This window comes from Oncorhynchus keta, chromosome 7, assembly GCF_023373465.1.
Source record: "Oncorhynchus keta strain PuntledgeMale-10-30-2019 chromosome 7, Oket_V2, whole genome shotgun sequence".
Classification (NCBI taxonomy): domain Eukaryota; kingdom Metazoa; phylum Chordata; class Actinopteri; order Salmoniformes; family Salmonidae; genus Oncorhynchus; species Oncorhynchus keta.
The window spans coordinates 16,215,053-16,229,187 of NC_068427.1; the positions used below are offsets into that span (position 1 = coordinate 16,215,053).

Sequence of the window (14,135 nt, forward strand, 5' to 3'; positions counted from 1 at the left end):
CATCCTGTCAGGATCCTTTAATCTCCCTGTCTGCTAGGCTGCTTTTCTAATGTTGTTTTGCGGATCACTTCTATTAGATGCCACGTTGAGAACTCATATTAGTGACAAGATAATACTCTATAGTGAGTGGCCTAGTCCCAATAGTCTTGACTAGCTTTCATCTTTCCCTTGGTTTCCTTGATTGATATTTGGAATGTGCCCAACACCTACACTCTCTTCATTGAACCATAGTGGGACACATCCTCAGAGAGAGTGTCCCTGCTTTGTCTGTTTTGGACAGGAACACCACCTTGTCTCTGCTGGATTCCACGGGAGCCATGGTGTCCATCGACCCCACCATGCCACACAACACCGAGAGGTAGGCCCTGACACATCTACATTCAGGGATGGAACTGCAATTCTTTACTGGCTAGCCCTGGTCCAAAATCTGTGCCATGTGATATTTTAAAAGATACATTTTCACTAGCCCGGGGAGCTAGTGGGACACATTTTCTACTAGCCCATTCTGAAAAGTACTAGCCATGGGCTAGAGGGCTACCTTCATTTCCATCTGTGTTTACATTTATAGCAGAAAAATACATATGCTGGTCCTTAAATGCATAATCTGTCATTTTGGCAGTCTAAACTCATAAGAAAAAGTTAAATTCTTCAAGGGTAAAGCATTATATTATTGATTTAAATGTCCATTCAACAGCAGGAAATATTCCAGATTGTGCCCTATTGCCTAGGACTTGTTAGGCTGAAAATACTAACAGATCCATGGTCAGGGTGTGATCAGTGAGCTAGACACTGCTCACACACACACACACACATGTTTTACTAACCCTAACCCTAGGCCAAATGGCCTAACTCCTAATTCTAACCCTAGACCTAACCCCTAACATGCTGACCAGACCGCTCACGCCATTGCGTGCATGTTGATTTTGTCCACCCACATCAGACGCGATCAGGACACGCAGTTGGAAATATCAAAAAACGAACTCTGAACCAACTATATAAATTTTGGGACAGGTCGAAAAGCATTATGTATGGCAATTTAGCTAGCTAGCATGCTGTTGCTAGCTAATTTGTCCTGTGATATAAACATTAGGGTTTGTTATTTTACCTGAAATGCACAATGGTGGTTGGCAACCAACTTTAAGGTGCATTACCACAACCAACTGGACTGGAGTGTGGACCTCAGTTCATCCTCCACGTGGGTATATGATCCTAAAAACCAATGAGGAGATGGGAGAGGCGGGACTTGCAGACGGTCAAGCGTCACAAATAGAACCAAATTCTATTTTAGCGCCTGGCCACGTAGACGCGCGCAAGCAGTGTTGGCGCAATTATTGAATAACATGTATGTGTACATTATTTTGCAATGCTTGCTCACGTGACGTGAGCGGTATGGTCAGCATGTAAGCCTAAAATAGCATTTTTCCTTGTAGGAACCGTCAAAATGTCCCCACCTTTCCTTGTTTTACTATCCTTGTGAGGACTTCTGGTCCCCACAATGATAGTAAAACCAAAAAGACACACACACAGCCCCCAGCGTGTCCTCACACTTCAGACGCTGAGTAAGAGAGTGGGAGGAAGAGGACATTCACAGCATGTCTGATTAGGAGGAAGGGGGAACATATTTGAGCGGTGCACCACTTGCTGTCTAAACTGACTGGTGTGTGTGTGTGTGTGTGTGTGTGTGTGTGTGTGTGTGTGTGTGTGTGTGTGTGTGTGTGTGTGTGTGTGTGTGTGTGTGTGTGTGTGTGTGTGTGTGTGTGTGTGTGTGTGTGTGTGTGTGTGTGTGTGTGTGTGTGTGTGTGTGTGTGTGTGTGTGTTGAAGGTCACCATACAGAGTGGTGCCCCTGACTGGAGGACAGCTAGCTGGTGAGTCCCAGAGGGCCATTGGCTTTTCACACACATGCACTGACTATGCAAATAGACAAGCATTGCTGACATCACATATGCAATAGCTTATTAGCATATGCATAGGTACCATATCGTATATAGCATATATGTAAGCAAGCATGAGCACACACACAAAGCACAGCACACTATCCCACATACCTGATGTGCACACTGCACATAAACAAGCATAGTCATCAAAACGTGTAGGCAATAGACACAAGGATGTAAACACACTCAGACACACACACACACACTATTTATTTATTGTTTTGCTTGGTTAGTGAAGTTACATGGTTCATGACCTCCGTTTATGGGAAATGTCACCTAGTAAACCTGGCTGATTTAACAGAGTGATGAGAACCAGTTCCCCAGTGCAGGGAAGGCGACAAAACAACATCCTTATTTTCGGTCATCACTCACACACAAGAGTACACAGACAGGCCAGCTGAACATCTGGGAAAAATTCCATGAACAGCAGCTTGTGTCTTTGTTCCACACTTTTTAAAGCTTTATTTTAGCAGGCCCAAGATCTCTTGGACAAGGGAGCCCTGCAATTTTTTACAAATACCACATAATACAAATATTAAACATTCAAGAGAACCAATCACATTCCTCGGTAAAGAGGTCCTCAATCAACAATGTGAACTGCCCAAGAGGCACCAGTACATCTAGTGGTATGGTTTTACGGTGTACAATAGGACAGCATTAATGTGACACGGTGTACATTAGGACAGCATTAATGTGACACGGTGTACATTAGGACAGCATTAATGTGACACGGTGTACAATAGGATCAGTCCAACAGGTGCCAGATGGTTTTACTAGTTCACATACCTGCACTTTTATTGGCCTCTCAGGTGAACTTTGGCCATAGGTCTGCACTGCACCAATAGCAGAGCTTTGTTTTTGTCATGGAGTTATTTTCTGTGTGTGGGAAGGGATATTACAAGTGCCTTGTTAACATATCAAGCTGGCACCATCTCGAAACGCGACTACTGCGTTCAGTAGTGAGACAGAGAAAACACTCTCTCTTCTTTTGCCATCTGACTCTTGTTGTGCTGGTTTACATAAGGTATGTGTAGTGAGACAGAGAAAACACTCTGTCTTCTTTTGCCATCTGTTGTGTTTGTTTCATTCTCTTGTTTTTGCTGGTTTACATAAGGTATGTGTGTGTGTGTGTGTGTGTGTGTGTGTGTGTGTGTGTGTGTGTGTGTGTGTGCATGCGTGTGATAAAAGGGGCACTCGATATCTGTTACACCCCCAGGCTCTGATATAATGAAATGCTTCAGACGTGTGCAGTGTTGTAGTTACAGCACAGAGAGACGTGCATGAGTTGTGTTTTTCCTGTGTGTAACGCAGCACCATCTTTTTCTTCCAGATAAAGAGGAACTCTTCCAGAATGTATTGACACAGGTGGCAGAGCAGTTTTCCAGGTAAGAGCACTGATGTAGCTTTCGTGGAAATGTTGCCTCTGGCTTGGTAAATGCTTTTTGTTCCCTTGTTCTCGTAAATGTATGCTATTTGTGTGTCACTGTATTATTGTGTGCTGCTTTCAGATAATGATTGCTCTATGTCCCTTTTGCTCTCTCTTTCCCCCTCTCTCGCTCTCTCTCTCTCTCTCTCTCTATCTTATTTTCTCACTCCTTTTCCGTCTCTTTCCATCTCCTCTTTCTCTTCTTTCCCCATCTCTCTCGGTCTGTCCTTCACTCTTTCTTTGCAGAGCGTTTAAAATCAACGAGCTGAAGACGGAGGTGACGAACCGCTTGGCCATGTTGGAGAAGAGAGTGGAGTGTGAGTACTGTGTCTGTCTGTGTGTTTATTTCTCCCTAGAGAGGAGACAGCCTCTGCTTAAATCACAGTATTGTTACCTACCATGGGGAATAGTAAGGGGTCTACAGAGCAAATACACCGAATGCAGAGAATTAGAAGAATACAGTATGGTCCTTTTAACAGATGATTTCTTTCTATGGTGACTCTTAGTTAAAGAGTGGCATACAATGGAGAAAAAAAATAACTTAAATGTAATACCAAGCAGATGCCCTGAAACCATATTCAAAAATCAAATCATATCAAATGTTATTGGTCACATACACATGGTTAGCAGATGTTAATGCGAGTGTAGCGAAATGCTTGTGCTTCTAGTTCCGACCGTGCAGTAATATCCAACAAGTAATCTTAACAATTTCACAACAACTACCTTTTACACACACAAGCGTAAAGGAATGAATAAGAATATGTACATGTAAATATATGGATGAGCGATGGCCGATTGGCATAGGCAAGATTCACTCTCAGTAAGATGATGTGTGGCCCGTGTATGAGGCAATGGAACCCTCACTGAAACTCTGCAATAAAGCGTGCAGTGAACATTGTTCTACTACTGTATGTGAGCAGGCATATTTTAATAGGTTTAATCGCCACTCATTAACTTGGCTGGATGGGAAATGTTAATAGAAATGGTAGCCCTGGGAGATTGAGTCATAAAAAAATGTCCCTTTAACATCATAAAAATAAAAAATAAAGATGTTAAAGGGACATTTCACCGCTGCTCTATTTTCACTATACACTGAGTGTACAAAACATTAGGAACACCTTCTCTTTCCATGACATAGGCCGACGAGGTGAATACAGATCCGTTGTTGATGTCACCTGTTAAATCCACTTCAGTCAGTGTAGATAAAGGGGAGGAGATACGTTTAAATAAGGATTTTTAAGCCTTGAGACAATTGAGACAAGGGTTGTGTATGTGTGCCATTCAGAGGGTGAATTGGCAAGACAAAATATTTAAGTACCCTTGAACAGGGTATGGTAGTAGGTGCCAGGCGCACCTGTTTGAGTGAAACACTGCTGGGTTTTTCACACTCAACAGTTTTCCGTGTGTATCGAGAAGGCAGGCCAGTGGTTTAAACGGGTCATTGATGAAAGGGGAAAATGGAGGCTGACATGAATTGTGCAGAGCAACAGATGGGCTACAGTTAGTCAACTGACAGTCCAGTACAACAATGGTGCCCAAAGACCCAGAAAAGAATGCACAACTCATCTTACCTTGACACGAATGGGGTATGGCAGCCGACGACCTTACAGAGTTCTACTTATTTCAGCAAAAAAAAAAAAAACTGTGGTTGCAGTGAGCTAAGGAACGAAAACACTGAACACTGGAGAATTGGAAAAACATTACCTGGCCTGCTGTTTCACGCTGATGGGAAGACTAGGGTATGGAGAAAACCCCGAGTACATGCGTGTTAACATTGAAGGCTGGTGGTGTGTTTTGATGGCACGCATTGGGCCCCTTGACTAAAGTGGAGCAAAGTTTGAAAGCCATAGGATATCTCAAAATCATTTCCAATCAGGTGCATCCCTTCATGGCAGCAGTGTATCCATCTGGAAATGATTTTCTTCAGCAGGATAATGCCCCATGACACAACGCTAGGATTGTCCAGAAATGGTCCCACGAACATGACAGTGAATTCAGCTTACTGCAGTGGCCTGCCCAGTCACCAGATCTCAATCTAATTGAGCATCTGTGGGATGAGATGGATCGAGCTGTTCGGAGTGGAAGCCATGGAGTCAACATGGGCCAGCGTCCCTGTGGAACGCTTTCTACACCTTGCAGAGGCCATGCCCCGACGAATCGAGGCTGTCCTGATGGCAAAAAGGGGGGGGGGTGCAACTCAGTATGAGGAAGGAGTTCCTAATGTTTTGTATACTCAGTCCATTAATATGTTGTTAATATATTATGTGTCATAAACATTTTGAATCTCCTCACTACACGCAAACACGAGCATTTCTGAATTTCACCAGTTGAAACAGGGCAGCTAAATATCCTGGTTGTAAGCAAACCACAATATCCAGAATTTTCAGCGATTCCAGGACATTCCCAGGGCTTGTGTTCCTACCTCCAACAGTACAGTAATATCTAACAATTCACAACAATACACACATCTAAAAGTAAATAATGGAATTAAGAAATATATAAATAATAGGGCAAGCAATGTCGGAGTGGCATTGGCTAAAATACAGTAGAATAGAATACAGCGTTGGCAGACCGCACGAGCCTCTCAAGAGACCTGCGGTTTCGGGCGGTGCAGTTGCTGTACCAGGTGGTAATACAGCCCGACAGGATGCTCTTAATTGTGTATTGTAAAAGTTTGACAGTCTTAGGGGCCAAGCCAAATTTCTTGAGCCTCCTGAGGTTGAAGAGGCGCTGTTGCGCCTTCTTCACCACACTGTCTGTGTGAGTGGACCATTTCAGATAGTCAGTAATGTGTACGCCGAGGAACTTGGAACTTTCCACCTTCTCCACTGCTGTCCCGTCAATGTGGATAGGAGCGTGCTCCCTCTGCTGTTTCCTGAAGTCCACGATCAGCTCCGTTTTGTTTTTGTTGACGTATTGTTGTGAATTGAGAGGTTCATTTCCTGATACCACTCCGCCAGGGCCCTCACTTCCTCCTTGTAGGCTGTCTCGTCATTGTTGGTAATCAGGCCTACTATTGTTGTGTCGTCTGCAAACTTGATGATTGAGTTGGAGGCGTTTGTGGCCACGCAGTCATGGGTGAAGGATCAGTGAAGTGGAGGTTGTTTGCTACCTTCACCACCTGGGGGCGGCCCATCAGGAAGTCCAGGACCCAGTTGCACAGGGTGGGGTTCAGACCCAAGTTTGATGATGAGCTTGGAGGGTATTATGGTGTTGAAGGTTGAGCTATAGTCAATGAACAGCATTCTTACATTGGTATTCCTCTTGTCCAGATGGGATATAACAGTGTGTAGTGCAATTGTGATTCCATCATCTGTGGATCTATTGGGACGGTAAGCAAATTGAACTGAGTCTAGGGTGTCAGGTAAGGTAGAGGTGATATGATCCTTAACTAGCCTCTCAAATAACTTCATGATGACAGAAGTGAGTGCTAGGGGGCGATGGATATTTAGTTCAGTTACTTTTGCTTTCTTGGGTACAGAAACAATGGTGGACATCTTGAAGCAAGTGTGAACAGCAGACTGGGATAGGGAGAGATTGAATATGTCCGTAAACACTCCAGCCAGCTGTTCTGCGCATGCTCTGAGGACGTGGCTAGGGATGCTGTTTGAGCCGGCAGCCATGATAGGGTTAACACGCTTAAATGTCTTACTCATGTCGGCCACAGAGAACGAGAGCCCTGGAGTTGTTGAATTGCGACTCCACTTTCTCTGTACTGACGTTTTGCTTGTTTGATTGCCTTACGGAAGGAGTAACTACACCGTTTGTATTCAAACATATTCCCAGTCACCTTGCCCTGGTTAAATGCGGTGGTTCGCGCTTTCAGTTTCGCGTGAATGCTGCCATCTATCCATGGTTTCTGGTTTGGGTAGGTTTTAATAGTCACAGTGGGAACAACATTCCCTATACACTTCCTGATGAACTCAGTCACCGTGTCCGTGTATACATCATTGTTATTCTTACAGGTTACCCGGAACAAATCCCAGGCTAAGTGATCAAAACAATCTTGAAGCATGGATTCTGATTGGTCAGATCAGTGTTGAATAGACCTTAGCGCATGTACTTTCTGTGCATATAGGAATGGGGGAGCAAAATGGGCGGGGGAGGGCCTTGTAGGCATCCCGGAAGAGAGAATAGCAGTGGTTGAGTGTTTTCCCAGTGCCAGTACTGCAGTCAATGTGTTGATAGAACTTCAATAGTGTTTTCCTCAAATTTGCTTTATTACAATCCCCAGCTACAATAAATGCGGCCTCAGGATATGTGGTTTCCAGTTTGCATAAAGTCCAGTGTAGTTCCTTGAGGACCATAGTGGTATCGGCTAGAGGGGGACTATAAACAAATATAATTTTCTTTGGAGGTAATACGGTCGGCATTTGATTGTGTTCAAGGTCAGGTGAACAAAATGACTTGTGTTTCTGTACATTATCACAGTCACACCATGAGTGGTTAATCATGAAACATACACCACCGCCCTTCGTCTTCCCAGAGTCTTCTTTATTCTTGTCTGTGTGATGTACTGAGAACCCATCTGGCTGTATGGATAGGGACAGTATATCCGGAGAGAGTCATGATTCCATGAAACAGAGTATGTTACAGTCCCTGATGTCTCTCTGGAAGGAGATCCTCGCCCTGAGCTCGTCTACTTTGTTGACCAGAGACTGAACATTAGTCGGACTACAAGTCCACTCTGAATACCTCTTCTCTGCCGGCGTCTCTGCTGGCGTCTTGGAGCAGCCTCTGGGATAAGTTCATTTACCCGGGGGGGTGCGAATGGATCCGATTCGGGAAAGTTGTATTCCTGGTCGTAATGCTGGTTACTGCCGCTCTGATATCCAAAATTGATTTCCGGCTGTATGTAATAACACAATTAGCCCAGAATGATTTTTTTATGTAAGAAGTAACACCTCAAAAAAGAAATACTGCAAAGTTGCTTAGGAGCTAGAAGCAAAGCTGCCATGTCTGTCAGCGCCATCTGTATGCTTTTTAGGGAGACTGGAAAAACACCCCAAATAGTGTCTAGCGGGAAAGTTTCCCTTTAAGGTAAAAAAAGTAACGTACACCCCCGAAGGAGGGGGATTTAACTATTTAGTAGGGTTTGAATGGGGTGTTTTGTCTTGATATATTTAGCAATGCAAATTTGTTCAGCTTTAAAACATACTTGTGTCTAGTGGTTGTTAAACAGTGTTTTTACATTTCAAATAGTGTACAAAACTGTCTACTAACCAAGTTTGGATCTTTGATTTGATATGTGAGATTTTGGTTTAACATAATAGACTGACATACCATACATTCTCTATTCACCTGTTATACACGGGGTGGGTCTAATCCTGGATGCTGATGGGTTAAAACCGCGTTCCAGCCAGTGCCTATTCCACAAGTTACTACCGGCTAAGGCTATGACGTTGAAATGCCTATTTACTGTTCCATCTCACTGTGCTATCCATCAACCCAACCAGGCAATTTATAAACTTTATAAAAATCTCCACTGTAGAAAATCATCTTAGACATGATCTCCCCTTTCTTTTGGACTAGAACTTGGTTTTCAACAGCGTAGATTTATATAAACCATGCTAGCTGTCTCTGCAACATTTGCAACATTGTTTCAATATTGAAATTCGATCTCCAGCTGTCCCATATTAATGAACGAGTTGGGAGTCGGGACGAGACAGAGGCAGGCAGCTTTTCTCAACCAGCCGAAATCATGAATTAGCGTAATCTTTATGGATATGTATACAAAGAAATGTCAATAGAAAAACAGTTCAAATGAAATGAAATACAGCTAGTTTGCTGTCTTTCCAGCTTCAGTTTGAATTGATTTTGTTAGATGTGTTGTTGGCTAGCTCCTCTAAACAGTGTCCTGACGAGAGAGCACATTTTCATTAGCTCATTGTTATAGATGTATCCAAATACTAGAAAACAGCTTAAATAAATGCAAATCATGCTATTTTTCTGTTATTTGGGTTTCACTGTTTGACGTGACTGTGTTAGCTCAAGTTGGCTGGCTAGCAAGTAAGGGGACAAGAGCTGGCAATGGAGAGGCCTCCCGAGTTGCGCAGCGGTCGAAGGTGTTGCAGTGTCACGACAGCATGGGGTTTGATCTCAGACTGTGTCACAACCGGCCATGACTGGGAGTCCCATAGGGCGGCACACAATTGGCCCAGCGTCGTCCAGGTTAGGGGAGGGTTTTTAGGGGAGGGTTTGGCCAGGGGGGCTGAACTTGGCTCATCACGCTCTAGTGGCGGGCCAGGCGCCTGCAAGCTGACCCTCATCGTCAGTTGAACAGTGTTTCCTCCGACACATTGGTGCAGCTGGCTTCCGGATTAAGCGAGTGTGTGTTAAGAAGCAGCAGGACTTGGAGGGTCATGTTTGGAGGATGCATGACTCAATCTTGGCCTCTCCCAACCCCGTTGGTGAGTTGCAGCGATGAGACAAGATCGTAACTGGATCTCAATTGGATATCACGAAATTGGGGAGAAAACGGGCTTCTGAAGTTTGACATTTCCAGGTTGAAATTTCTGACTTGATTTTCCCTTATGAAAAATGTATCAACCTCTAAACAAATGTCCATTAATTATAATCAACATAATAATTCACATTTCCTGTTGCAGCAGGATTATTTCCCTGCTGTGGCAAACTGGCTCAAATTAAGCTCCTACATCAGTATTATGTTCTCTACTCTAGTTTAACCTCATATTATTATTTTCTGACCTCATGTTATTCACCTAGACATTGACCAAAGAGAACTCACATAGAAAAACTATAGACTAGGTGGGAAATATGCTTTATCATAAACTTGTACAATGCTAGCTGTAGCCTTGACATGTATAGCCACTGCTAGACACTATACAGTTAAAGTCGGAAGTTTACATACACTTAGGTTAAAGTCATTAAAACTCGTTTTTCAACCACTCCACAAAATTCTTGATAAAGAACTATAGTTTTGGCAAGTTGGTTAGGACATCTACTTTGTGCATAACACAAGTAATTTTTCCAACAATTTTTCCAACAAATTTTTTCATTTATTTTTTTATTTTATTTCACCTTTATTTAACCAGGTAGGCAAGTTGAGAGCAAGTTCTCATTTACAATTGCGACCTGGCCAGGATAAAGCAAAGCAGTTCGACACATACAACAACACAGCCATACAGTCAAGAATACAGTAGAGAAATAAGTCTATATACAATGTGAGCAAATGAGGTGAGATAAGGGAGGTAAAGGCAAAAAAAGGCCATGGTGGTGAAGTAAATACAATATAGCAAGTAAAAAACTTCAGAAGCCTTTTTAAACATCAAATACACTACACATTTTAAATTACCTGCATTGCTGGAAAGTTATCCTACAACATGGTGATCAAATTAAGATCCGACATCTATGCTAGCTGTCCTTGACCCTATAGTAAATCATAGTGCTGCCTATTTAATCTATTTCTGTCCATTTTGTTGTGTGCAAGGAAGTTTGTTTACACTGTCCCACACTATGCTCGCTGGCTTCCCTTTGAGCTTTGATTTGATGTGTTAGATCTCTCTAATCAGATTGTAAAAACAGATATAAAATTGAATTGATATAGATGGCTTGATATGCCTCATTCCGTCAAAGTACCGGTAGTACATTGGATTTCCTCCAGTTTTTGCACAGTACTGTATGTTTAAAAGGCCTTTATGGCCTTCAACTGTTCTGTCACAATTTGTTCCAGACACGCATGGTGCCCCAGCCTCACTGTGCAGTCCAGTGGGAACATTTAATCAGTAATCAATCTTTAATCATTACATCGTCCTTCACTGTGAAGTACTGCTACTGTGATGGCTGGGGGGGTGTTTTGAGGTTAATTTGTTCCGGGTGACTGACTGCTTCAGGTCCAGGTCACCTGATTATTGGTTACATAGGATATATTAACCCCTCTTTCTCTCTCTCTTTTTTTTCTTTCTTTCCCTCTCTCATTCTCTCTGCAGTGGAAGGGATGAAGGTGGTGGAGATAGAGAAGTGTCGCAGCGACATCAAGAAGCTCCGGGAGGAGATGGCCTCCCGGAACAACAGGTTAGTCACATGGTTATCTGGTCATCTTTGAACATTGACCTCTAGCTTTGACTTGAATCATGATAACGATTAATCTTGACCCTTTAGCTTTGACCTGAATCCTGATAAAGATGTCCAATGTAATCCTGAATGGTGTTTGTTTTCTGCGTCTTACATTGAATAGTCTTTCTTAGCTCCTAGTTAGAGGAAGTTAGTAGAGGAAGTGTTGGAGGAAAACTTCCTCTCCTTTGTCTGTCATTAGCAGGGCTTTAAAACAACTGCCCCCAGATCAGTAAGTAGCTTTGCACGTGCCTCGGCTTGTGCGAGCAGTAATGGCTCATACTGATATTGTTACAGACTGTTACATCCTGTTATATAGGCCTACTGATATTCTTACGAAGGATTGCTTATATCTTAAAATGTCATATTTCATTACAGTCTTCGCACTATGTTGTGTGTGTCTATGGTCGGATTCTATTAATTGGTTACTGCTTGCTTTGTACTGTAGTCATTTCCTGGATGACAACAAGAAGCTGACACCGCGCAGAGATGTGCCCTCTTACCCCAAAGTAAGTGAGTGGTCTGCAAATTCCTCCTACTTCATTGTCACCGTCAGTCTGTGTTTTGTCATTGTCAATGAGCTTGTTATCAGGTATTGTATGTCCATAGCGTCAGAACACCACTTTTGAATGTCCAGAATCAGTTGTGTGATCCTCTGGTCCTCCGTAGCGCAGTTGGTAGATCATGGTTCTTGAACCATCAGGATAGTGGGTTCCTGGAAACACACATACGTAAAAAATGTATGCACACATGACTTTGGATAAAAGCATCTGATAAATGGCATTCAAATTAAAATAGTGTGAGAGATGCACCTCCTATTATCAGACACAGCATCAAAGATGATTTCCATTAAAAAAATGGTCAAGATTCCTGTCTGTGTAAGTGGGCGTTCCCTCTCTTGCGTGAGCATGATTTCCCGTGTGAGCTCACGGTTCCTCTGTAATCTCTGGCGTGCTCATACGATAGAGGGAACGCCCACTTACACAGACAAAATTGCTTTCAATGGGAAACTGCCCAACAACAGCCATCTCTGGTCTACTTATTCCCCCCACCCACGCTCACCCGCCCCGCCCTACCAGAAAAAAATTACCCTGTGAGATGTCTTGCTTTCATTTCCGTCTCTGACAGCATGTCCCTAGTTAGGTGTACCCATCTTAGATGTGCCTGTGTTTCCCCTAGATTTCATTGGTAGGCGGAGTGCAAAGGACCTAGTGGCAAGCTGCCTCACTTAAAGAAATACAGGGTGAAACTAACTGAGGTTAAACCTGTAGTCAGGTATGCCCGGGTGTGTGTGTGTATGTGTGTGTAGAGGTGAGCCCACAGCCAGCGGAGAAAAACAGGGTTAACTGGGAGCTCTGTCGCCTGCAGTACATGCTCTCGCAGCAGACCATAGATGCCCTCAGAAAGCCTGCCTTTGGCCTCTGGCTGTGGGAGTCCAACGAGGTAAGATGCTGACTTCACTTTGTTCTTCTCTCTCCGCCCCTTCTGTTCTCTATCTGCATGCGTGTGCGTGTGTGTAGTACCACCTGTCTCAGGAGACAGTGGAAGCTCTCAGACAACCCACCTTTGATGTGTGGCAGTGGGAGCCCAATGAGGTGAGGACAGGGGATTGGGCCCTAGAGGTTCAACTTCCATAAACACTCAACTCAACCATAGAGTTGTTGACCATAGAGGATCAACTACAACCATATATAACTGTTGACCATATGTGGTCAACCGCAACAAAGTATCGCTCACCTTCGGTCTCACTCCTCCTTGCTTCATGTGACCAGATGCTGAGCTGCCTGGAGCACATGTACCACGACTTGGACCTGGTCAAAGACTTCAACATGAACCCCATCACACTGAAGCGGTGGCTGGTAAGACGGCTAGAGATATCTACAACTTTTCAGAATCTGCTGCTGCTCCACTTGTTTCATGTTACGAGTGGTAGGTTTGTTGTCGCTGTCTGGTGGTCTCACACATTCACTCATTCTTCCCTCTGTCTCTCATCCCCCCCTCTCCCTCCCTGCAGCTTTGTATCCATGACAACTACAGGATGAATCCCTTTCATAACTTCCGTCACTGTTTTTGTGTCACCCAGATGATGTACAGCATGATCTGCCTCTGCAGCCTACAGGTAATACCGCAGTTATACCACAGTAATACTAGAGAGAAGCTGAGAGATGTGTCTGAAAGATCAATTCTACTCCCTTGGAGACGATCTCTTAGACAGTAATACCACAGTAATACCAAAGGTAATACCAAAGGTAACACAGACGGTAATACCACAGTAATAATACTACAGTAATACAACAGTAATACCGAAGGTAATACCAGATTAATATACTACAGTAATACCTCAGCTCTATAAAAGGGCAGCACTAATATTGTAGGGATGAGAATGAGGGGTTGGTGAGGAAGAATGATGTTTGTACTTGAAGAGGAGGGGCGAGGGGAGGGAGAGAAAAGCTGAGAGGTGTCTGAGAGATAAATTCTACTCCCTTGGAGACACTCCCTTAGACATCATCTCGAACCCTGTTGTCATGGACAACCATTCATGACAGGTTTATTAATCAAAGCCTATAATGGCCGATTACAAGACGCCCATGTTAATGATGTGCTAATGAGATCTCACAAACACACTCTTTCACACACCACACACTCACTTACACAAACATGCATGTACCTACGTGTGCATAGTTGCATGATGCGTACACAC

At 43.6% G+C, this 14,135-nt stretch overlaps 1 protein-coding gene across 5 annotated transcripts in view; it reads left to right on the forward strand.

Annotated features, from left to right (window-relative positions):
- The window catches only part of LOC118386077 (high affinity cGMP-specific 3',5'-cyclic phosphodiesterase 9A-like), a 36,680-nt gene that overhangs the window by 12,667 nt on the left and 9,878 nt on the right, over window positions 1-14,135 (forward strand). For 2 of the 5 annotated variants that reach the window (XM_052522060.1, XM_052522057.1), the window contains 9 exons: window positions 248-358; window positions 1,823-1,866; window positions 3,266-3,320; window positions 3,608-3,678; window positions 11,311-11,395; window positions 11,883-11,943; window positions 12,955-13,029; window positions 13,207-13,293; window positions 13,449-13,553. In XM_052522060.1, coding sequence (XP_052378020.1) covers window positions 248-358; window positions 1,823-1,866; window positions 3,266-3,320; window positions 3,608-3,678; window positions 11,311-11,395; window positions 11,883-11,943; window positions 12,955-13,029; window positions 13,207-13,293; window positions 13,449-13,553 — 694 coding nt within the window. Of the gene's footprint in view, window positions 1-247; window positions 359-1,822; window positions 1,867-2,965; window positions 3,050-3,265; window positions 3,321-3,607; window positions 3,679-11,310; window positions 11,396-11,882; window positions 11,944-12,802; window positions 12,878-12,954; window positions 13,030-13,206; window positions 13,294-13,448; window positions 13,554-14,135 lie in introns of those variants that run through there. The other 3 variants (XM_052522061.1, XM_035773476.2, XM_052522062.1) reach the window with 3 other exon arrangements.